General features: G+C 49.4%; 1 protein-coding gene across 1 annotated transcript; it reads left to right on the top strand.

The window, feature by feature from the left end:
- The first annotated feature begins 11886 nt into the window (after positions 1-11886).
- On the top strand, positions 11887-22429 carry TOP1MT (DNA topoisomerase I mitochondrial). The gene is made up of 13 exons (XM_084281334.1): positions 11887-11979; positions 13930-14051; positions 14763-14885; positions 15412-15599; positions 16324-16468; positions 17345-17488; positions 17633-17818; positions 18411-18479; positions 19372-19486; positions 19954-20081; positions 20809-20903; positions 21778-21927; positions 22290-22429. Exons 2-13 carry the CDS (start codon positions 13986-13988, stop codon positions 22390-22392), a joined length of 1512 nt encoding a protein of 503 aa, XP_084137460.1. The 5' UTR covers positions 11887-11979; positions 13930-13985; the 3' UTR covers positions 22393-22429.
- The last annotated feature ends 901 nt before the right edge of the window (positions 22430-23330 follow it).

Raw genomic sequence — 23330 nt, 5'->3', positions numbered from 1 at the left:
TTTGGGGGGGGCTCAGCCCCTGCCCCCAGTCCCTTTTGGGGTCCCCCCCCCCTCAGCCCCAGCAGCGAGCGCGGAGCCGGGCCCCGGGAGCGGCGCGGGGCATAAGCAAGGCGGAGGGGCGGGGCGGAGAGGGCTGTTAGCCAATGGGAAAGGGGATCCGCGAAGACGGGCGTGGGGTTGGACCAATGGGAGCGCGGCGGGGTGGGAGAGGGGGGAGAACGGAGAGGGGAGGGGGGGTTGTCGCCCGTGGCAACGGTGGGGATTAGAACGCGGTGATGTCACCGGGAGGGGGCGTGGCCTGGCGGGGAAGCCACGCCCCCCTCCTCCTCCTCCTCCCTCATCTGGGAGCCCCCCCTCCCTCCGAAAACATCTGGATGATGGGGGGCACAAAAATATACGAATAATGACAAAATAAACTAAAATAATTTAAAAATAAATATATAATTTGATGAATAAAAATAAAAATATATTTTATATATGATTGGTTTATATTTATTATACATTATATATTATATTTATTTATATTATATTTTATATATATTCTACATTATACATTATATGTTATACATTATATATTATATTTATATTATATTATTATTTATATTTATCTATTAATATTTTATCTATTATCTATTAATATTTTATCTATTAACATTTTCATTATATTTATATAATAAAAAGTATTTAAAAAAATAAATATGAAATATTTGAGAAATACCCCTAAAAATAGCCGGAGAAATAACCCTAAGAGCCACTTTCTGACTTTTTTAGGCAAATTCTGCCCTGCTCTCAACCTCCTGAGCCGTCCCGTTGAGCCCTGGTGGGGTTTGGCTTGTAGGATTTCTCCCCAAACAGGAGCTGGGTGAAATTTTGGGGGGGGAATTTCCATCCTGAAAAAGAATAAAATAAACAAATAAAATAAAATATAAAATTAAAAAATATATATAAAATAAATAAATGCATAAATAAAATCACCCAGGGGTGGACAAACGCTGGTTCCGTGGGACCCCAAGGTGTGCGGTGCCCACATGGGGATGCTGAGCTGGTTGGGTCATCCCAAAATGGGGCTCCACTGGGACAGGGCTTTGATCCTAAAATGGGGCTGATGAAACTGCTCCTGTGCACTGTAAATCAATAGGGTATCAATAGGGTCCTTGACCATCGCTGGACCATGCAGGACCCCATTTGTGGTGTGGGTTTCCCGTTTGCAGAGCCTCATCTGGAGCCGTCCCACTCCCACTTGCAAAGAGCTTTAACACCCAGAAAGGGAAAAGATGTGAAACCCACCTCGATTATTAAGGTTTTTAACCCAGGCAGGGTTTGGATGCACAAACCCAAGTGAGTTTGGGTAGGAACAGGCATTTCCCAGCACAAACCCCGTCCTTTCCCAGGAGGGCCAACCCTCCCCAGCACTGGGGCTGAACAAACCCATATGGGACTGCCACAAAACCCCCCCAAAAAAACATATAATCGCTTGGCAGAAGAGCAAACAAGGCCCGGCTCCTGCTCCCTGCCCCAGGGCCGGCTCCCAACCCCTAAATTTTTTTATTATTTTTTTTTTTTTCCTCATCCAGCCAGAAAGGTGGCTTGGGCGCCTCTTCCCCGGGTGGTGCAATGGGGGATCAAAGAGGTTCTCCCCGAGCCAGCCCTGCCTCGGAGGGTTTCCGCTCCGGCACCTTCCCAAGGGAACACGTGGCCCCACTAACTCACCCCAAACACAAGGCAATGCCTCGAAATTCCCTCAGAAGCCAAAATTTTTGGGGAAAAGGGGTGTTTCTTCCCATTATGTAGTTGAAGGGCTCTGCAGCAGCTGCAGGCCCCTTTGTAGCAGGCCCCGGTGCTGCTGTAGGGCCGCTGTTTGGGGTTAGGAGACCCTCCTGGGGCTCAGCTGGGAGAATTTTGGTGGGGATGAGGGCAGGTGGAAGTAATAGGCTCATCTGCATGAATAGGGCTGGAGACGGGTGGGATGGGGCAGTGTTGTAGGGGGAGAGCTATGGGTGGTAGTGTCGTTTGGGATCTGGTCTCTGTGCCCCCCTGCCTGGGCTTAAAGACCCCTCCGAACCCAGTCATAGGACTCTGATGGGGAAGAAGAAGGTGAGAAAGGCTGGATTTAGGGTTTTATTTTATCACTTGATTGTAGGGGTGGCCTCCCCCAGGAGGGAGGTGTTTGTACAGCGTTATTTTTGAAGCAACACACCTGAGAAATGCAAAGGGGTTTGGTCCCCACTTAGGAAATCCCCTTACCAAAGTTATGGGGTTCTCCTGAAACTCAGATTTGGGACTAAAACTTCATTTCCCAGGGCCCACCTTGGGCTGGGGGCCCTCCAATGAGCATCGAGGGGAGGTTTTAGGGAGGCTGCCTGGTGGAGGACATTTCCCCTAGGGTGGCAGTGAGGGTGAGGTTTTCTCCAGCTTGGGGTAGCTCTGAGTATGTCACCCCATGCTGGGTGAGCGTGGTCCCACCACCAGCTGGTAAAACACCAAAATTTTCAACATATTTCTCCTTCCTTGCAAAGTTTGTGGGATATCTTATGGTGCTTTGTAGCTTGCCCTTCAATCCTTGGAAATTCCCTTGGTTTCCTTGATGGGGAAGGACCTTTATGGGTGAAGTCCACCTTGGTGCTTAAATCTGAGCTTTGTTGTTTGCTTCCTCTCAGACTTTGAGTTTTTTTTGGGGTGATTTGGGGAAGGATTTGTCTGTCCCAGCCCTGAGAAGGAGGGGAGAGGACTGCTGGGTGATGGTGGCCTAGCTGCGTGCTTTGGGGGGAGTCAAATTCATAGTTTTTACTATTGCTTATTTGTTGTAATCCATTATTTTTTTTTCATTATGCTCGTTTTCAGGGTGTAGTGAGTGCCTGGGGTAATGTACAACCCACCCAGGCTGCTCTGAGGGTGTAATCTACCCCAGCACACAGCCCCCATCTACCCATGTGGGTCTGTGAATTCTGACGTTTGGGGATCCCTTTTATTTTAGGGCAACCTTATTTTTACTTCTTTAACAGCATTTTAGGAGCTGAGCTCAACACTTAGCACTCGATGCTCCTCTTAGGTCCTTGCAGAAGCTGAGCTCGCTTCCGTGTGTTGCTCCAAATTTTAGGGTTGGGCTGTGGGGTTTCTGTCTCCATCTCGTTGCAGTGCCCAACCTCAGGACCACCGCTGTGACCCCACGTCCCCTCCTGCAGAGCCGGTGGGTGACAAAGCCATGGGGGTTTCCAGGGCCCACGGGGCGAAGGACAGCAGCAACCGGTGGGCACCACAGGGGTAGGAAGGTTGGGGACCCCCCTGGCTTTATGGTGCTGCAGGTGGCCCTATTGCGCAGCATACCCCTAAAATAATCAGTGGGGGGGGGAAACCCTACAAATCTCCTTTTGGGAGAGATTTTGCTATGTTTTTTTTTGGTGCTTCTGGGCATATAGGTTATGTAGTGTAGCTTATTTTTGCCACCAAGGGGGGTTTAAGAGGTTTTGCCTGGTTGGCCTTGGTGGGACGAACTCGCTGTTGTCCCCAGGAAGTGGAAGAATGAGGAAGAGACAGGGCAGGAGGTGCTGAAGGCACCCCAGGGGAAGGCTGTGAAGAAGAAACCAGAAGAAACTCCATGTGTGGTGCAGGTACCATCAGCCCTCTTACAATTCGGGCTCTGGAGATGATCCTTGTGCCTTCTTTGGTGTTTTGTGGGCATCAAACCCATTGCACAAACTCTTCTCTTCCCTTCTTCTGGCACGCAGCCCCCTGTGCTGAAAGAGAAAAAGAAATCTGCAAAAGCCAAGGAGAAACCACTGCAGGAGAACATCATCAGCAGGTAACTCCTCAACGGGGTGGAAGGGCTGGAGGTGGCTGCAGGGAGGAGATGGGAACTGTGGGGCTTTGCCCACCTCATTTTGGGGTTCTCCCTATTAAAAGGGTTTTTACTGATGGGAAAATCTTGCCTTTTCTCTCCTTTTTTTTTTTTTTATTTTTTTGGTTGGGAAGCTCCCTAAAGCATGAGGCTGTGGAAGGTGAAGGCTCAAGCCAGTGGGATGGGATCCGAGCGAAGGAGGCAGCTGCATCTGGGTTGGTAGGTGGTGGTCTCAGTGCCGGGGGATTTAGGAGTCCTTGCATGGTTGTCTCTCAAGGGAGCTTGGGGATGGTGTCCTACAGCTTGGTGTGAGCCCATAAGAGGGAACCTTTGGGCATCTGGAATTAAATTAAAGAGCAAACTGACTGAAGCTTGGGTGTCCTGCTAGTGGATGTGGGTGGCGTTGGGGTTGAATCCAACGTATTTGGTGCTGGACCAAGAGCGTGAGCTGGCTTGGGTTGGAAGGGACTTGAAGGATCATGTAACTCCAACCCCCTGCCATGAGCAGGGATGTCATCCACCAGATCACATTGGCCAAGGCCTCGTCCAGCCTGGCCTTGAACAGCTCCGGGGATGGTGCATCCACAGCTTCTCCATCCACAGCCTCTCTGGGCAACCTGTTCCAGTGCCTCACCACCCTCCCAGCGAAGAATTTCCACCTAATGCCTAGTCTAAATCTATCCTCTTTAATTAAAGATCATTCTCCCTTGTCCTATCATCATCTACAAGAGTAAAGAGTCCTTCTCCATCCTTTTTGAGACCCCTTTAAGTATTGAAGGGTCTCAGGGAAGTCTCCCTAGAGCCATCTCTTCTCCAGGCTGAACATCCCCAGCTTTCAGCTTTTCCTCCTAGGAGAGGTGACTGTCCACCCCATCCTTCTTGTAAATGCTTTTGGAAATGTCAGTGGTCAGCTCTGATTGCATCGGGAGAGAACTGCAGCCGTGAAACCCCCAGAGGGCATCATGGCTGGTGCCCTGGTAGTGCCACCATTCCTGGTGGCATTTGCGTGCAGGAAGAATGTGGCTCCTGCATGGCCCATCCTGGCTGCTGACAGCAGCTGAAGGATTGTGAACCCGAGAGCAGGAATATTCCCAGGGAACGAAAGTGCACATTGCCACAGCCAACCTGTAATTAACTCAGGTTTTTATTCCACTTAATGAGTTAACCCAGCTGCTTCTCATGAGCAGCTTTCAAGAAAAAAAAATCCCTGTGTGGTTTTGGCCTCCCTTGAAAGCCTTGGAAAGAGAAACTCGGGGAGTCAGAATTTGTTAACGAGAGCCTCAATGCTTGGGATGGGTTTCAGGGCACTGCATGCTTGGCTGTAGCCTTGCATGTTGGTTGGAAGCTTTTGGGGTCTCTGTTCAAGTCCCATCTGAGCTCATTTTCTTCCAGATCCTGTCCCAGATTTTCCCTAATTCTTGCTCTTTTTCCTTCTTCCTTCCCTACTGTTTCTTGTCGTATTTCCCACCGATGGCTTTGCCCCCTGCTTCTTTCCCTCTTGCCATCTGCTCCAGTGGCCATGTTTTAATCTCCTGTGGAATAAACTGGCCTGGCTGCACATGAGCTGTGATTAGAAGCATCTTTTTGGAGCCCTCCTGTCCTTCTGGCATCCTGGCCCAGTGTCCCCAATAACAGCAGCACATCTAATGAGCAGGTGGTTGAGGGGGGTGATGTATTTTGTAGAGCAAAGCCACGAAAACTTTTTAGTGTTGACGAAATAAGGTACGGGTTTTTGAACCCCATAAAACCTTGAAGCTTCCTCTATGGTTGGGGAAGTCAGGCTAGTATAGGCCTGCTGTTTTGGGCTCCTGGTTTCTGGCAGAAGTGGCCGAAGAAGGGGAGGGTGATGCTGTTGGGATGCAGGGACAATGGCCTGGCTCAGTGATTGCTTGGGGTTGATGCTGCTGTTGGGGTACCCATGCCAGCTCTGCTTTTTTTTTTTTTTTTTTTTTTTTTTTTTTTTTTTTTAAACTTCTGCATCAATGCCATGAACTTCTTTCAGGAGAAGACTGAATCCAGCCTTCACCAAGGGTCATCAGCAGATCTGGAGGGCTCTTCCAGGTAAGTCAAGGCACTTTCTTGATGGCTTTTACTGCCTAAAGAACTGGAAAATTATCCTTTTCCTTGCTGTGGGGTTGTGCAGCCCCTCATTTATCATTGAGACCACCCTGCTTTTGATGCCTTTATGTCGCTTGGCCATGTCTTAGTGTCTTTGGTGGCCCCAGAAGCTTGTCAGGAAACATCACAAGTGGGATTTGAGCCTTTATCCTGGCCTTTGGGTGGGTGAGGAAGGCTCCTGGCCTGATCCAACCTCTCCAAGCACAGAAGGATGCTCGAGTCAGCAAGGTGCGATGGCTTGGCCGCACATACCTACATAAATGCAGAGGTAGGCGGTGGGGAAGTGCTAGGGGGGACAACCAGCCTCGCAAAGCTTGGGAAAAGGGTGTTTCTCTCCCTCGCCCTGTGCTAGATCTGGGCAGAGATAGAAGCCTGAATTCATTACACTGGCCTTTAGCAGGATAATCCTCTCCACCTCGTGGAGGCAGGGGCTTTCATGTCCAGCAAGAAGCCTCTAATAAGACCTTTTGGGGAGGGAGCCGGTCCGAAAAGGCTGCAGGACTTTGCCTTCTGAGTCACAAATCTGCTGGTTCCTAATGAGATTGGAGGATGTTTTGCCAAGCTATTTGCACTAATGAGTTTAGTGGAAATTGTGCAATGCTTGCTCCAAAAAAGCATCCGGTCTCAGCCGTCTCCCTGGCGTTATTTCCTCAAAGCTGCTTTGGGGCTTGGGCTGTGGGAAAATGGGCTCTTCCCTAGGGATTTGTTTCACCGCAAAGCCATACTCTCAACTTGACTTGAGACTGATGCTCGCCTGTGGAGGAGCTTGGTGGGACACACAGGGGCTGTTTAGAAGTTTAATAGGGCTTGAGAGCCATGGAGAGCTTCTGGTGAAGAGCTGGGACTGATGACTCTGTGGAGGGGTCTGAAAATTAGGGCCACATCTGATGGCTCGATGTGATGATGAACTATTGATATTAGCAATCAGGGCTTGCTCTGAATGGGCAGGGATGTTCCTGCTTGGTGCAGAATGGGCTCTCAATGCTGGTCCCTGAACTGCTGGTTTTTTTTTGGGGGGAATCTGCTCCTCCATCCTGAGCAAATTTGAAGGTTCTCTGGAGCCATGTGTTGCTCTCAAGTCCTACAGCCCAGTAATTAAGCATCATTCTTCTTGAAAGGCATAGGATAAACTCTCCCTTTTCCTATCTGAAACCTTGTCTGTTTTTTTTTTTTTTACCTGGACATGTGGGAGAGCCATCACCACTCTCCTTTGGGGGAGAAACCTTGCTTCCAAGCTTCATCCCTGATGGCATTGGAACACTGGTGGTTCTTGAAAACTGGCCCTAACTTGGCTCTGAGCTGATCACAAGCTCAGGTTGTGATGCTTGACAGACTGGTGGGTGCTTTGTATGGTTGGGAAGTGGCTGTGACCCAGCAGAGACAGCCTCAAGTTTCCCTGTGGGCGAGGGAACACCATCACCTTGACCCTGCAGAGGTGTATCCACCACCGGGTATGGTTTAGGTTGCTCTTGCTACTGTCTAGTTCATCTTTGGCTTTCTTTTTCTGTAATGCAAGCAACTGGAAGATGAGGTTCCCAACTCCCTGCCCAGCTTGGAGAAATGTTGGGGTAAAGTGATTTTATAGGGGAAGGTTGGTGCTTTGTGGCATTGGCACATGCCACAGGGCTCCCCAGGATTCACCCAACCTCTTTGACTGGGGAAACATTCATGCTTTCCCCACCCATGTTGCTGCCAGTGGTGGCTACAGATCTGGATGTTTCTGGTCCTATAGCTTTTTGTGATAAAGGGGCTTCATCCTTCCCCAGCATACTGAATCTCAGGTCCCCTACTTCTGAGGGGATTGAGGGTGCCTGTCCCCAAATCCACACAGTCCTGGGAGACATATCTCATCCAAAGATTGCCTCTTCATCCATGTCTATGACGCTCAGCCTGATGCCACCTCCACGTCCTGCTCTTAGTCACCAAACCCTGCAAGCTTGTCCTGTTCTCTGGGCAGGAATGCCCCTGGAGATGTTTCCTTGGGGCCTCAAGGGACAGCAGGGCCTGGAGCCCCCCTGCCATAAGGAGAGACCCCGAGAGCTCGGGCTGCTCGGCCTGGAGAGGAGGAGGCTCCGGGGGAGCTCCCCCATGTCCTTGTGGCTCTGCAGGGAGGTGTGAGAGGCCGGGGCCTCTCTGTTCAAAGGACACAGCCCCACGTGGACCATCGAGTCCAACTCCTGTCGCTGTCCCCAGACAGCAGAGCTCAGCACCTGCCCCTCCGCTCCCCTCATGAGGGAGCTGCAGGCCGCCATGAGGCCTCCCCTCGGCCTGCTCTGCTCTGGGTTCAACAAACCAAGGGCACCTCAGCAACTCCTCATATGTCTTCCCCTCTAGGCCCTTGACCAACTTCATAGCCTTTCTTAGGACACTCTTTAATAGTTTTTATGTCTTGTTTACACTGGGGCTGCTTTTCAGCCTCTTGGTCCATGTGGTCCTGAGCTCTGGGTGGCCCTGTTTCATCAGGGGACTGGACCAGAGGTGCCTCCAACCTTGGTCGTTCTGTGATGAGAATTGTCTGCATTTGTTACAGGTCACAGCCCAAATCCTGGAGAAAGGGACCTGCAGTGGGACAGCAGCTCTCAGAGACCAAGGACGGAGTTGGGGTAGGAAGCCTAGGGGGTACAGCTGGCTGCCAAGACCCAATCTTCAATGGGATGCGTCCCTTAGCATCTCTTCTGTGTGCCTGGACTTCAGGATAATTGCCCTCCTTTCCAAATATCAACAATTTTTCACTTCTTATTGCTTCCTACAGGTCCTGAAATCAAGTGGTGGTGTTTCTGGCATGGCTGCATCCCTCTCTGGAGAGCCTGGGGGTTCGGGGTTGTCTCTGGGGGTCACTGCTATGAGGGTGGGGATGGAGAAGGAGCTGGACTCCTCTGTCCCACAGCAGAAAGGGGATTCCCAAGACCCAAAGAGGAAAAAAGAGAAGAAGCAAGAGCAAAGGAAGCAGAGGGAGAAGGGGTTGCTGAAAAAGGGAGGGAGCAAGAAGGATGAGTTTGAGGAAGATCTTGGGGGTGTGATGGAAGGCATCGAGGATGAGGATGGTGCTGATGGGGATGGAAACTGGGGAGCGGGGCAGGGCAGAGCCAAGCAAGGGAGCAGCAGTTGTGTCCAGGAAAGGGGTAATGAGAAGGAAAAGCAGGAGAAGAGGAAAGCAGAGAAACGCAAGAAGGTGAAAATAGAGGGGGAGGAGAAAATGGGGAAGAAGAAAATAAAGAAGGAAAAAATGCTGGAAGAGGAGCAAGAGCTGGAGAGGGCAAATGAGGAATTAGGAGGGGGAGATGGACCAGGAGGGATGGAGGGGAGGGATGTGGTGGGAAAGGAAAGTGAAGATGGGAAAGGAGTAAAGGAGGAGGTGGATGAGCAAGGGGATGAGAGATGGGGACAGGAAGAAGATGAGATGGGGAAGGGAGATGGGCCAGAGAAAGGGAAAAAGCAGAAAAACAAGGAGAAAAAGCCAAAAGAGAAAAAGGAGAAGGGGAAGAAAAGTAAAGAGAAGAGCGAAAACGAGGAGATCCCAGAGAAAACCCGGAAAAGAAAATCAAAGGAGGAAGGAGAGGAGAAAAACAACAAAAAGGCTAAAAAGGAGGAGAAAGAGAAAGAAAAGAAAGAAGAGGCAGAAAAGAAGTGGAAATGGTAAATGTCTTGCATGTGTTTGGCCTCTGGGCAGGTTTAACTTGAATGTAACTGGGGTTTTTCATCTTATTTCTGAGAGTAAAACTGTAAAAATCCCGTTTTACTATCTTTATTAACTGCTTGGCTATATTTTCCTAAGCCCTGAACTTAGCTAAGGAGCTGAACTTGGCAGGAGGGAACAGGGTGAGAGAGGATGGGAGGTCCCAACTACAAAATAGTATTCATATGGTATTTTTATGAGGTATGCTGTTATAAGATTATATATTTCTCCACAACTGGCTTGGCTGGTGTCCAGCCAGGCAAGGGATGTGCTCATGGCTGGTGGAAGGAGAAAACCCACAAATCCACTTCCATATCAGAGGGAGCCATGTTGAGGAGGTCATAACGGGGCTGCAGGTTTTTTCTCTTTGCGGTGTTTTTTGGATGTTCTAGTCAAGATTTTTGCTTAGGAGAGCATCAGAAAAGAGCACATGGATGGGGCTGATAGAGGGACAACATCTGCTCTAATTTTTTCAAGGTGGAGAGCAGTGGCTTTAGCCACTTGGTGTCATTCTGTCCCCAAGCACCCCAATACCTGAGGCAGGGAAGGAGCATTTAGTGGGGCTGGATGCGTTGCAGACCCTCACAAACCTCAGAGCCTGGGCAGAAGAGGGCTGCTGGGCATTATCCCAGTTATCCCAGATTGGGATGCTTATGGGCAGCATCCACATCCTGGACCTTTGGGACAGCTTTTTTGAGGCATGGGGTGCTTTGAAAATAGAGGACTTTTTGTTGTTGTATTTTGCTTTTTTTTAAGCAGTGCTGCTAGGTAAACTTAATTTGCAGCAGATTTGCCCCGAAACACACTCAGGACTACACTTCCCATAAGGCTACACAGCCCTGACGCGTGGGGAGAGCCACAACCTGGACCTTTTGGTGCTGGTGGCTTTTCCTGGTGATGCTTCGGGCAATGCCACCCTGCCCTGGCAGGTAGCGGGGTGCTGGGGTGGGATGCTGGGGGGTGACCAGCTTCGGGGGCACAGGGTGGCATGTACTGGCGTCTCACCACCTCGCTGCTGGGTCGGGGGGTCCCTCGCCCCCGGATGATCCCCACAGGCCTCCGTGCAGGCTCAGGGGGCTGCAGCAGGTAAGTGCAGGTGGTCCCGGGGTGGAGGATTGCATGAATTTGGGGAAGAGAGACGGAGACCTTACCAGTGCTCCTTAAATCACAAATCACCCTTGTAGATGCCTGCTTTTCAGAGGTGCTCCCAGCTACGTTTTCTGCAGCCTGTTGCATTTTATAATATATACTTATATTTTCCTAAATATCTTTTTTAATATATTTTTTCCTAGTGTAATGCCCTACTTGATGCAATCTATCCGGCTTTTGATGCAATCTCCTCCTGCGGGGAGGAGACAGCTCTGAAATACTTCCGGGGCACTGCTGAATGAGAAACATGCTTTTAGTTACTTTTTTCCCCTGGGGGTAAAATCTTGCTGTTTCTCCTGCAATCCTAATTTTCCTGGAGATGCTGGGGTTAACGGGCTGGGTCCTGCTGCTGCCCACCCAGCTGGTGCTGAGCCCTGGGGTGCGGATCCTCTGCTTGTCCCCAAATGCTCCTCGGGCAGGCTTCTTCCCCTGCCACACACCTTAGTTCTCTCTTTTAATTTCAGGTTTAAAGTGTTCATTTAAAAAAAAAAAAAAATCCTCTTCAGGGTGGGTGTCTCGATCTCTTTTTCTTTATTTTTTAAGTCCTTATTTTGCAGCCGAGGTTTATGGTGCCTTTAAAATCCTCCTTGCTCTGGGGGGGGGATGGAGGGAGGTGTTTTAAGGTCTGATTTGCATTAAGATTGCAGGACAGGGTGGTGGATGCCCATGAGCCCTTTTTTTTTTTTTTTTTTTTTTTTTTTGGTGCCTATTAAAGGAGGCAGTGAGGGCTGGGGTGCGTGTTAACCCTTGCAGCCTCTTTAATACAACCTGAGCAGCCTTTGTGGTCCAAGGGTGGAATTTTGGTGGTTGTCCCATGCGTTTGCCTGATGGCTCCATCCCTTTGCTCTCCCCCTGAGTCCCTCCACGTCCCACTGAGCACATCCCTTCCCTCCTCAGGATGCTTTTCCCTCGTTTAGGTCATTATTTTCCGTGTCTGAAAGAGTGGGGAAACTGAGGCAGCATCAGGAGTGATGGAATTTCACTTGAATTTTGCAGCAATGCTCAGGAGAAGGTCTCAAACCCTGAAGCAGAGATGCTCTCATGGGTCTGTGTGCCTCTCATGGGTCTGTGTGCTTCTGTCCCAGGTGGGAAGAGGAGAAGACAGCCGATGGGGTGAAGTGGACGCAGCTGGAGCACCGAGGACCCTATTTTGCCCCCCTCTACGAGCCGCTGCCTGATGACGTGCAGTTTTATTACGATGGTAAGCCCACCTTGGGAGGAGTGTTGTTCTCCTCTGCACAGCCAAGGAGATGATTATCTCCTCTTATATAAAGAGGGGCATAATGCTGGGCATGAATTATTAAATGCTGAAAATATTGCAATATCCTCAGTCGTGTCTGAGGCTTGCTTCTCTGCTCACAGCTTTTTCTGGTGTGGGGTGTGCAGTCATGGTCCCTGAGCTTCTTGAGGGGAAGCGATGCATCTTGATGCCATCTCTTGAAGACCTTGTGTACATTTTCTGAATATATATATATTTTTTTTTTCCCTCCCAGCCTATGCATAGCATTTTTTTTCCTGATTAACATACTTTCTGGGTTTGAGCTTGAAGTCAGCTCATGCTCTATTTCTCTGCACACTGAGGGGGGCAAAAGCGTTTTTGCTTTTGATGAGAGCTGCAGCTTCTCTGTCCCATGGTCTCAGTGACATGTCACTCGTCCTCCAGGACACTGCAGGATCTGGCCAGGCTGCTCTGAGCTCCTGGTCACGGCTCCCTGTGTTGTCCCCAGAGCCACCACATTTCATCTTACTGCAACCCAGTGCATCAATGAGGGGCTGAGAGGTTGGAGGGATGGATCCAGGCTTCTGCTGGCCTTCCTGGGTTTCTCACTGTGGCTTTTGGGCTCTTTTCTTCCACACTTTTGTCTCCAGCCCTGAACTGTTCCCTCTGGAGTGGGGAAAGGAGGCAAGAAGGACCATGATGGGAATCATCCAAGGGATGCTGGAGAGAGGAAGGGACCACAGTCCCTTCTTGGTCCTCCTCAAGCTTTCCCTGGGGCTTCCTATTTTTATTTTTTGAGTATAGGGGGGGAAAAGAGGCCAATTTGGCAAAATGAGGTGTGCGGCAACACTGTCAGCAGAGGGCACTGCTGGGATATCGATGGGGCTGTTGGAGACTTCTGTTTTTTTTGGCTCAGTAAGGAGAAATCTTGTCGTATACATGTAGTTCGTGTAGGGTTTGGACCTCCTCTGTGGTTTCTGCTCTGTTGCAGATCCATCCGTGTTGTGTGCATCCAGGCTGGTGGCTTTGGCTTGGCATCTGGAGAGCAGTTGGCTCGGTTACTGTAAGGTTTCACCGTTCCTGGATGAAAACCCGTGTTTTTGTGCCCAGGCAGCAGCCCTGAGTAGGAAGGGAGCTGCTGCACGTAGGCTGCTGTGAGGCTGTGACTCACCATGCTCTGCAGTGCAGGTGGAGGTCAAAACACCAAAATCAGCACCTGGTGTAGGCAGGATCGAACCATCCCTGGAGCTCTGAAGGGCATTTTTTTTTCCTGTGGCTTGCCTAGAAAAGCTACTTTTAAAGAGTGTGCTTCCCAGGAAGAACCAGAATGTTCCCTGGCTTCTTTAGGTTTTGTTGCTACAGCCAGGGAGCTTGGGAGAGGTTGGTGGTGGCTTTGCCACCTCCAAAAAATGATCCAAAACCCTCCTGTGGTCATCCAGTGAATCTTGCACCTGTATTTGTTTCATGCATGTTTTCTTTGAGCTTCTCATGATTGCTCAATCTGCATAGAAGATAATTTGAGATGAAGCTATGAGAGGGATCCTGGCTGTTCAGCGTGGTCCTGGAAGTGATCACGGCTGGAAAACAAACCTTTGTGTTGCCTCGTTAAGCCAAGAATTTGGGACTTAATGTTGCAGGACAGCTGCTGAAAGCCTCATGGCTCAGTGACCTCGGTGTAAACTGGGCTCTTACAGAGAACAAAATGATGAAATGTGATTGCAAATTAGTCGTGGCAGTGTCCTGCTGTGCTGAGAGCTCTGGGGATTGATCCACAAGCAAGGCTGCTTGGTGTATGGGGGTGCCAATGTCCATTCTCAGCCTGTGTCCCTTTTTGGCACCGTGCTGAGCATTGGGGACTGACCAGGTGACCTCCTGGGGCTGCAGTGTGGGACTGTCCCCAAAACTGCTGCTCATGCTCCTCTCTCTTCCCAGGCAAACCCCTGAAGCTGAGCCTGGCCACGGAGGAGATTGCTACCTTCTATGCCAAAATGCTTGATCACGAGTACACCACCAAGGAGATCTTCCAGAACAACTTTTTTAACGACTGGAGGAAGGTACCTTCCCTGCAGGGGGGCTTCCTTGCTGCCCATCCTCTGCATTAAACCCCCCAGCGTTAAAACTGTTATCTGCAGGCATAACATGGGAGGAAAGGGATGTTTTTTTGGGGTTTAGCTCTTTATTTCTGTGCTCCCTATGGGTTTGGACCAGGGCTTGCTGTCTACAGCAATCCTTGAGCGCTTCTTGTTGGCACTTGAGCTCCTTTTGAGTTTAAGTGATGCTATCTAACAGAGTAGGCATGGGGTCTTTGCAAGCTGTTTAGGGTGTGCCTTCCTCTGAAAGATTAATGTCAAGAACCTACAGCACCATGGCTCAGTCCCCCTGCACAAGCAAGACCCCTCCTAGTGCTTACCTCACCCTTCAGTGCCCCTTTTTCAGACCCTGACGTCTGCGTGCAGTCCCCTTTGGGACCATTTGTTCCTGCAGCAGAGGTTTGAGGCTGCTCCACCCCAAAGCTGGTTGTATTTTGCTTCCCAGCTCAGGTGTCCAGAGCAGCCTGGCCTCCTGTTGGGGCAGCTTTATCTGCCCTTGGGTGGGTGTTGCTGATGTGGCTGTTTCCCTATGATTTTTTTCTGAAGAACTGGTGTGCAGCTCTGTATTTCCTTTTCTCTGGGGTGAGACGTAGCCAGCAGCACTGTGCAGAGATGTTTTTGCCAACTGTATTTACCCAAACTGTCTTTGCCTAGTCCCTGTCATCTCTCCCTCAGGAGATGACCCCTCAGGAACAGAAGATAATCAAGCACCTGGACAAGTGTGACTTCAGGGAGATCCACAAGTACTTTGTAGACAAAAATGAGGCACGGAAAGCGCTCCCCAAAGAGGAGAAGCAGGTGAGGACTGTTTCCCATGATATCTGGGGCTGGCTGATATGCTTGGGGACCAGCTTGAGGTGTCCTATCTCCTGCTGGGCTCTTTTTTTTTTTTTTTTTTTTTGGTGGGTTATGTCCTCACCTGGGACCTCTTAGGTATTTGACTGGTTCCATCTCTCCAGGGCCATCACACCCTTCTTCATTGAGCTTTTCTGCAGGTGGTGCGTGCCTCCTGGCTTTGAGAAGTCCCAGTCATCCTCAGGCCATAGTTTGGGGTCCTACCCTGTCCTGGAGGTGGTGTACCCTTGCTATATGGCACTAATGAAACCCAAGCTTTGTTTCATCAGTATCTCATGCTGTGACAGCGTTGTTATGAGGGTTTGCAAAGCAGGTGGAGGTGATCTGTGTGTTGTGCTCGACTTTCTCCAGTCCTTCGAGCTCTGTCTTTCCTGCCTTGATCTCTCCAGGGAGAGGATGGTGGGCAAGCACAAATTATGGGGTTTCAGCTGTGTCTTGTAGGGTGATGGTGGCGTGGTGCTCGTTTCAGAAACTGAAGGAGGCAGCAGACAAGATCCAGGAAGAGTACGGGTACTGCATCCTCGATGGGCACCGGGAGAAGATAGGCAACTTTAAAACTGAGCCTCCGGGGCTTTTCCGTGGCCGCGGTGACCACCCCAAAATGGGCATGCTCAAGAAGAGGATCATGCCAGAGGATGTGATAATCAACTGCAGCAAGTGAGTTGCCAGGAGAAGAGCTGAGGTTGTGGGGCTGCTTTTGGGGCTGGGATAAACAGCACATCTCCTCTACGTGGAGCTGCCACAGGATTTTGCTCTCTGCTGCATCTGGAGCTGTCCTATAACCTCCTGGGACCTCCAGACCTCTGCTTTGCAGTCAGGTCTGACCTAGTCTGTATGTGGCTGGGGAAGCTGGTCAGCAGTCCTGTCTCTTGTTGGTGCTAGCACCTTTAGCAGGATATCAGCTGCACACCCAGCAGTGCTCCTATTGTCTCTTTGAAGCTGGGACAGCTGGGTATTGTTTCTGCTATGCTTCTCAAAAAAAAAGTGTAATTTTTCCTCACTTCACAGGTCTTTTTTTCTGTCTGGAAGCATTGGGATCATCCTCACTGGGGAAGGAAGAGTAGCAATCACTTAAGAGTGTATTTGCTATAAATGATGTTGGTTGGGTTGGCCTTAATTCACCTGCAGGAAGACCTTGTGGCCTTGCTTCAAATCAGTCCCCACCAGCCCAACAAGTTCTCCTCTTGTCCTCAACATCCAAAGGGTACAGACTGATCATGTAATCGAGCAATTTGGGGCAGGCTGTGTGCTTTCAGTAAGGAGTGCTGCAGCTTCTTGACCATCCTTTGCTTGCTGTGAAGAAATAGTTGAGATGCTGACCCGTTTCTTCTCCTTTTGTGGCCTCTTTGGTATGAGGGCTGTGTTTTTGCTTTGTCCCCAGGGACTCCAAGATCCCCGAACCTCCTGCGGGCCACAAATGGAAAGAGGTGCGCTTTGACAACACGGTCACCTGGCTGGCCTCGTGGACCGAAAACATCCAGAACTCCCTGAAGTACATCATGCTGAACCCCAGCTCCAAGCTGAAGGTCAGTGAGGTGCTGCTTTTTGTGCAGGGCTTGTTGCCTTGCGGGCCACTGGCCTTTTGCGAGGTGGAAAGGCTTAGGGGAAAAAAAATGTGGCAAATCAACAAAAATGTACTTTCCTTTCCAAGAAAAAGGAGGTAAACTAGATTAATTAAACTAGATTAATTGGGATGCCCTTGGTTGTGGTTGGGGGGCGGGAAGGATAAAATCTTTAAGCATTGAGCCTGTTTTTAGGGATGGATTGCTGGCAGAACTGTCCCAGTGCCATGCTGCTCGTTTTCATCCTGGGAAGGCTGTTGAAAGCTGGGCAGGGGCAGAGGGGATCCACAGGGTATGAGATCCTATGGGGTCTGGTCCATTTGTGCCAGCAAACGGGAGGACAGGAGGAGGTGGGATCACCATCTGCAGCCCTGTGGGAGGGAGGGAGTGAACACAGCGGGGAGAGAAAGGTGACTTAAAGCTATTTCCAGTCCTCAAAGCTAAATAAAAAATGAGGAAACCACAAGCCAAGTAAGCACATCATGCCAGTCCACTCTGGTGGTGTGTGAGTATCAGTGGCCGTGGCTGTGCAGTGCTGGACCAGTTGGCTCCTAGTTTACCCTGTGCTGTCCGCAAGCTGGTGGAAGGCTCATGCAGACTATGAGCAGCTCCGATTTTGTGAGGATCCTGAACCCAGTGCAGCCAGCAGAGGGCACAGAAACCCCAGCTGAGCTGTTTCTGCTTTAATTTTTCATTTCCTGGATTTATTTTTTTGAGAAAGCACTGGGTTTTGAGTGATACTTAGACCCTGGAGGTTGTGTTTTCAAAAACAGGGGCTGGCTGGTGGAGATGGAAATAAGACAGGGCACTGAGTGGAAATACCTTGGTCTCTTTTTCCAGGGGGAAAAGGACTGGCAGAAGTATGAGGTAGCCAGGAAGCTAAAGGACGTTGTCCACAAAATCCGTGCTCAGTACCAGGCCGACTGGAAGTCCAAGGAGATGAAGAAACGGCAAAGAGCAGTGGCCCTCTACTTCATTGATAAGGTACCTGTGGCCTTACCCTGGCCCCCCAGGGTGAGGGTTTTTTAAAATTATTTAGTTTCTTCCTTCCTGATGTCCATGCCCACTTTAGAAAGGGGAGTTGTGGTGGGTTGGAGGTGACTCACGGTCTCCTGTGGCTCCTTCCAGCTGGCCCTGCGAGCTGGCAATGAGAAAGAGGAAGGGGAGACTGCAGACACAGTTGGCTGCTGCTCCCTGCGTGTGGAGCACATCAAGCTGCACCCCAAGCTGGACGGGCAGGAGCACGTGGTGGAGTTTGACTTCCTGGGGAAAGACTCCATCCGCTACTACAACAAAGTGTCGGTGGAGAAGCCGGTGAGCGTGGCAGAGATGGGTGTCGTGGCCAGTGTGGTGCAAGGGGGCTTTGGTTCACTTGGTGGTGGTCCCAAATCCACATCTGAAACGTGTGTTTCAACCCCACTGTGACAGCACGTGCAGGAGATGCAAGGGTGTTGTGGGATGAGGACACACACGTGTTGACCCTAGCCTGGAGAAGAGGGTAGAAGCTTTGGGGTAGGTGTTTCAAGGATGTTTTAGCCCATGAGCTGTGAGAGAAGTCCTGCCTCCTGCTGGAGGGAGCATCCTCAGGTGACTGAGTGGGAATTAAAGCTTGAAAGTGTCCCCATTCCTTTTCGTTTTGCCTGTGAGATGAAGTTAATGCTGTTTGTGGGGAAAAGTGGAGTGCCAGGGATAGCAGGGATGGGGAGAACAGTCTGTGGCACCAGTGTTTGAGGTCTCAGTGGAAGTCCTTGAAGTTGAGCAGGTTGGTGCTGTGGTAGGATGCATGCTCCGTGAATACAGATCAGTGTATCTGGATGAGGGGATGAGGAGGCAGATGGAGATGAGGGAGGTGTCTGGGAGCAGTATGCTCTGTCTCTGACCAGGACCATCCCTTCCTTCTCTCTAGGTGTTCAAAAACCTTCAACTTTTCATGAAGAACAAGGACCCAGGAGATGACCTCTTTGATAGGCTCACTGTAAGTTGTCACCTCTCTGCTCTTGAACCCCCTTGACAGGAAAAAAGTCGCAACATCCCAACTTCTTTTAGCATTGGCAACATCTCTCCTTTCCCAAATGCAGGCTTGTCTGTCTGCCTGCGCCCACGACTAACCCATATCCCCGCTAAGGAGGTGTTTTTCTGCTGCTTCCCTCCTGGAACTTATCTGCTTGGGCTTTTTTTAGCCTGGGAAGACCTGCCCACGTGCATGTTGCCCAGGACATTGCTGGAGGTGTCAAATCTCAGCTGTTTGACATTTCCATGCCTTGCTGGGGCTCAGCAAAAAAGGGGTAGAGACTGCTGGAGCATAGGGATGCTGGAGAGATGTGCTGCAGCCTTCTCCTCCCAGCAACCCTCTTAGAAAAATTTCTACCTCCTCTTCAGCATCAAACATGGGCTGCTTCTCCCTGTGTCCCCCCCTTCTGCCACATGCCCACAAACCCACTTGTCCATCTTGCTTCTAAGGAAGGCTTTCTCCAAACCCCAAATGAGTCATTTTAGCATCTTCAGTTTCTGCTCTGACTGCAGCCCTGTGTGCTCTGTAGAAGAAAGATATCAGATGTGGTATGTGTGAGATGTGATACTGGATGTGAGATATGTCCCCTTGGACATAAATAGGCAGAAATTGTTCAATTTGAGGGAAGTTCTTTGTGAATTTTAGTGGTTGTCCTAATCTTCAATAGTTGAAGGCCTGACCCAATAGGTAGATCTGCAAGTTACAGAGGATGTGTGTTTTTTTTTTGAGACTTTTTCTAAATGCCTACTGGGTTTGTTTAGGCAAAATATGATGGTCTGAGAAGTGATTTATTGTCCTGGCTTCTGCTGCTTCTCCTCCTTTTTTTCTTCACTTTGTCCTCTCCTCCTTCCTCCAGACGGTCATCTTGAACAAACACCTCCAAAATCTGATGAATGGCTTGACTGCCAAAGTGTTCAGGACCTACAACGCTTCCATCACATTGCAGGAGCAGCTCAAGGCCCTCACTAACCGTGAGTTTTTAAGAGTTTGTGTTGCACCCAGCTGCCATATGGGGGCAGTGGGCTCAGATGTCCACCCATTGCCTCATTGTCCCCATAACTACCTGCTCCTCCTTGGCTGGTCATGCACCACGTTGTAGGGTGGTGCGTAGCTTATGGGTGCATGCAACAGGTTAGGAGCTATGCCGAGTGATGAAATCAAATTACCTGCTCAATGGTAGTCTGACAGCCAAGACAGGATTAGATTTTTCCCCTTCTTTGTATTGTTTATTGTGTTATTTCTGTCCTGCCTTCTAGTGATGAGATGCACTTTCAAATTTGGTGCTTCCCAGGTGTCCTTTACCAGTTTCTACAGCCAGCAATGCTCTCTCCTGAGAAAGGATGGGAAAGGCAAACATCTTGCTGTTGTTCTGGTCTGCTCTCTGTCTTCTCCAACTCCCAGAGAGGAGACAAATAACGATCCTGCACTTTATTTCCAGCTGAAGACAGCGTTGCAGGAAAGCTGCTCTCCTACAACCGAGCTAACCGAGCTGTGGCCATCCTGTGCAACCATCAGAGGTCCACGCCAAAAACCTTTGAGAAGTCAATGCAAAACCTCCAGAGTAAGGTGAGGAAGACCAAACTGGGGGCCTTCACCCTGCTCCCACCTCACCAATCTCTTTCTTGGATGTGAAAAGGGAGGGGGGTGAATAACCTGATGCCTAAAGAGATTGCCCTGATCAAGTGTGGCATCTAGGAAATGTACCAGAAGTGGTGTGGGTGCATCCACAACCCAGGGGTGGAGTAAGGTCAAATACTGGTTGAAGCCCATGTGGCACTGAATTCTTTTCACTGCTTAGTGTCTTCAAACCAAGCTGGATGCTGTTAGTGATGCCACAGCTCAGGACTATGGAAATGAGTTCTCCTATAACTGTTTGTAGGAGAACCAGCTGAAATTTAATGGGTCTCCTATGGAAATTCCACAAACTGACTTTTAATTGTCATCAAATCTTTTGTTCATGCTCTACCACTGGGCTTGGGACTTTGCAGTAGGGTCTAATATTGTTATGAGCCAGTCAATCTCAGACGTGCACAACATGAAAAAGCTGTGAGTTTTTCCAAACATTCACGTTGGAAAAAGCCTCTAAGATAAGAAAGTCCAACCCTTAACCTAGCACTGTCAAGTTCACTGTTAAACTGTGTCCGTGAGCTCTACATCTACATGAGTCTCAGTTGTTGGGTTTGGATCAGGGCTGATGAGAAGTTGAGGAGCAATTTTGGTATGGTAAGGGAGAGGCAGCTGAAATCCCTGGGGAGGACAGGAGCATGGGCTCACTCTGTGTTTGCCTTCACAGATTGATGCCAAGAAGCAACAGCTGGAGGAAGCCGAAAAAGAGCTGAAAAAAGCTGAAGATGAGTTTGAAGAGACAAAAGATGCCAAAGCAGAGGCGTGAGTGACTCTTCCTTACAATTCCTGTTTGCAGAGGGGTCTGGCTGGGACCTGTGGGTGGGAACGGTGTAGTCAAACACCCTACATGTAGCTCATGGGAACTGAATTGGGTACTGGGTGCCTCCTGTCCTATGGGAGTCGAGTGGATGGATGGAGGTCTTGTGGTTGTCTGCAATAGCAGGACAAAGAGTTCCTTGAGGGGGTGTTTCTGTGCTCATATCTCCAAATACTTGGATTTCAGCCCAAGCTGCTGGGTTGTCCTACAAACGTCATGGCGTAAAGGATGCCTGACTTGGGGTTGAAGCTGGCCCTAATGCAAGTTTTCTTGTGAGACTTCTGGGTGGAGGATTTGTCATGTATCTCTCCCCTTCCCAGAGCCCTAATGTGACTTCCTGCCCAGTGACAGAGGGCAGCTGGAGAAAGGGAAATAAAGCTTTTTTTTTTTTTTTTTTTTTTTGTACTGTGGGGTTTCTTGTCCTGCTTTTGGCTTGTGCTGCTAATGTGCAGAGCAGACTGCCTGAAATGGTCACTGCTCACAGAGTCTGGATCTGAGGAGGTGGTCTCTGCTGGCTGCAGGCTTTTGTACTTGTACAACTTTAGTGCTAATAGTTAAGATGTGATTTTTATTTTTTTTTCCCCTCAAGTACTCTCACCTGATAGGTTAGTACTACATAGCATCTTCTGCTTTGCCATTCTGGAGCTATTTCCAGGCTCAGGACTTAGAGTGAATTTAGACACTGCTCCAAGCTGAAGCTCGTTAGCTTCATATCATGCTCCCAGGCAGCATCAAGCCAGGAGAACTGCTGTGTTTTGCCTCTGCTGCTTCTTTTTTTTTCCCTTTTAACTTGCTGTGTTGCTCTTCCTTTGCCCTCAGCAATATACGGAAGAAAAAGAAGCTGTTGGAGCGTCTAAAAGAGCAGCTGGCCAAGCTGAATGTCCAGGCCACAGACAAGGAGGAGAACAAGCAGATAGCTCTGGGCACGTCCAAGCTGAATTACCTGGACCCCAGGATTAGCATAGCCTGGTAAGTCTTGGGTGTGCTCCTATAGAGAGATGTGCAGAAAATCTGCTTGTTGGGGAAAAAACGTGTCCGAGCCTTTTTGGTAAAGGAATAAACCTTGTCTCTAGCTGGCCAGAGAGACCTGTCCAAACTCTGGAGATGTTGGAGCAAAGTCCGAAGCTGTGGCCTCCGTTTCTGCAAATAACTATTTGCAGGGTTCAGGGCAAGAAAGAGTCACTTTGTACATCTTTATCAACTGTGTAAGGGTAATTAGGGGAGCTAAGGAATTATCACAGATGATGAGGGAGGACTACCATGGTGGGAGCCAGGTGGGATGGGTTGTGCAGCCCCTGGGATGTCCCCTCAGTGCCTTGTGCTCTCCGTAGGTGTAAGAAGTTTGGTGTGCCCATTGAGAAGATCTACAACAAGACACAAAGGGAGAAGTTTGCCTGGGCGATCGACATGGCTGATGAGGACTTTGAATTCTGAGAAAGCGCCTTTCCTGTTACCTCATGCTCATTTGGTGCTGTTTAATATCTTTCTTTTTTACATGCTGCAGCAGTTGTTGCAGATGTGGGGTGCTTGCCTAAAGGAAGTTTGATCTATGTATTTCATATTGTTTTTTTGTATAAAAAGTAGAAACCAGATGTTTAAAACAACTGACTTGTGACGCTCGTTCTGAGTGCAGTAACTTTGCTGTGAACTTTTAATTCCTCTCCAGAGCTGCCAAGTGCACTGGATCTCTTCTTTTCTCCTCCTTGAGAGTATGGGAAGAAGATTTGAGAGCCTTAACAGTGCCAATAAATGAGATTACAGAGTCTAATCCCATCTCCTTGCTGTAATGGAGATGTGCTATGCTTTTAGCTACTCTGAATTAGCCTGATGGGGAAATATGAGGCAATGACAGCACTGAAACAGGCAGCTGCAGGATGAGACCTGGGCTTGGGTCAGGGGATACAGTGGGAGGAAAAGGAAAAATCTGAGGGTGTTCTTGTGGCATTTTGCCCTCAGGATGTGAGAGAATTGTGCAATTGCACTGACATAATCAAAAGAGAGATGCTTTGTGTTGCTTTAGGAGGAGTTTGATCCTTGAGAGGGAAGGATGCTGCTTCCTTCCCCTGGACACGGAGAAGGCAGGGACCAGCTCCATAAAATGCTGCTGATTGCTCAGTTGGCTGCTTTTCTGAGGAAGGGGGGGGAAAAAAGTGAGATTTGCATGTACCTGGCAACAATTAACCTAAGTGCCAGTAAATATCAGGTGTAGGATGTTGCAATGGCAGCAAAAACTTATTGCATCTCAGGGCTGATGTTCAGGTTGCTGTAGTCCAAAGCAGTCAGAGCATCCTGTGTGTTCACTTTCTGCCACTTATTCTGGTTTTAAATTGTTTCAGTTGGGAGTCATTAAAACTGGAAGTGATCTGTCTGAA

The sequence above is a fragment of the Netta rufina genome (genome assembly GCF_964035555.1).
Source record: "Netta rufina genome assembly, chromosome: 2".
In the NCBI taxonomy this organism is placed as follows: Eukaryota; Metazoa; Chordata; class Aves; order Anseriformes; family Anatidae; genus Netta; species Netta rufina.
Note: the sequence above shows the minus strand (reverse complement) of the source record. Positions and strands in the feature narration are given on the sequence as shown.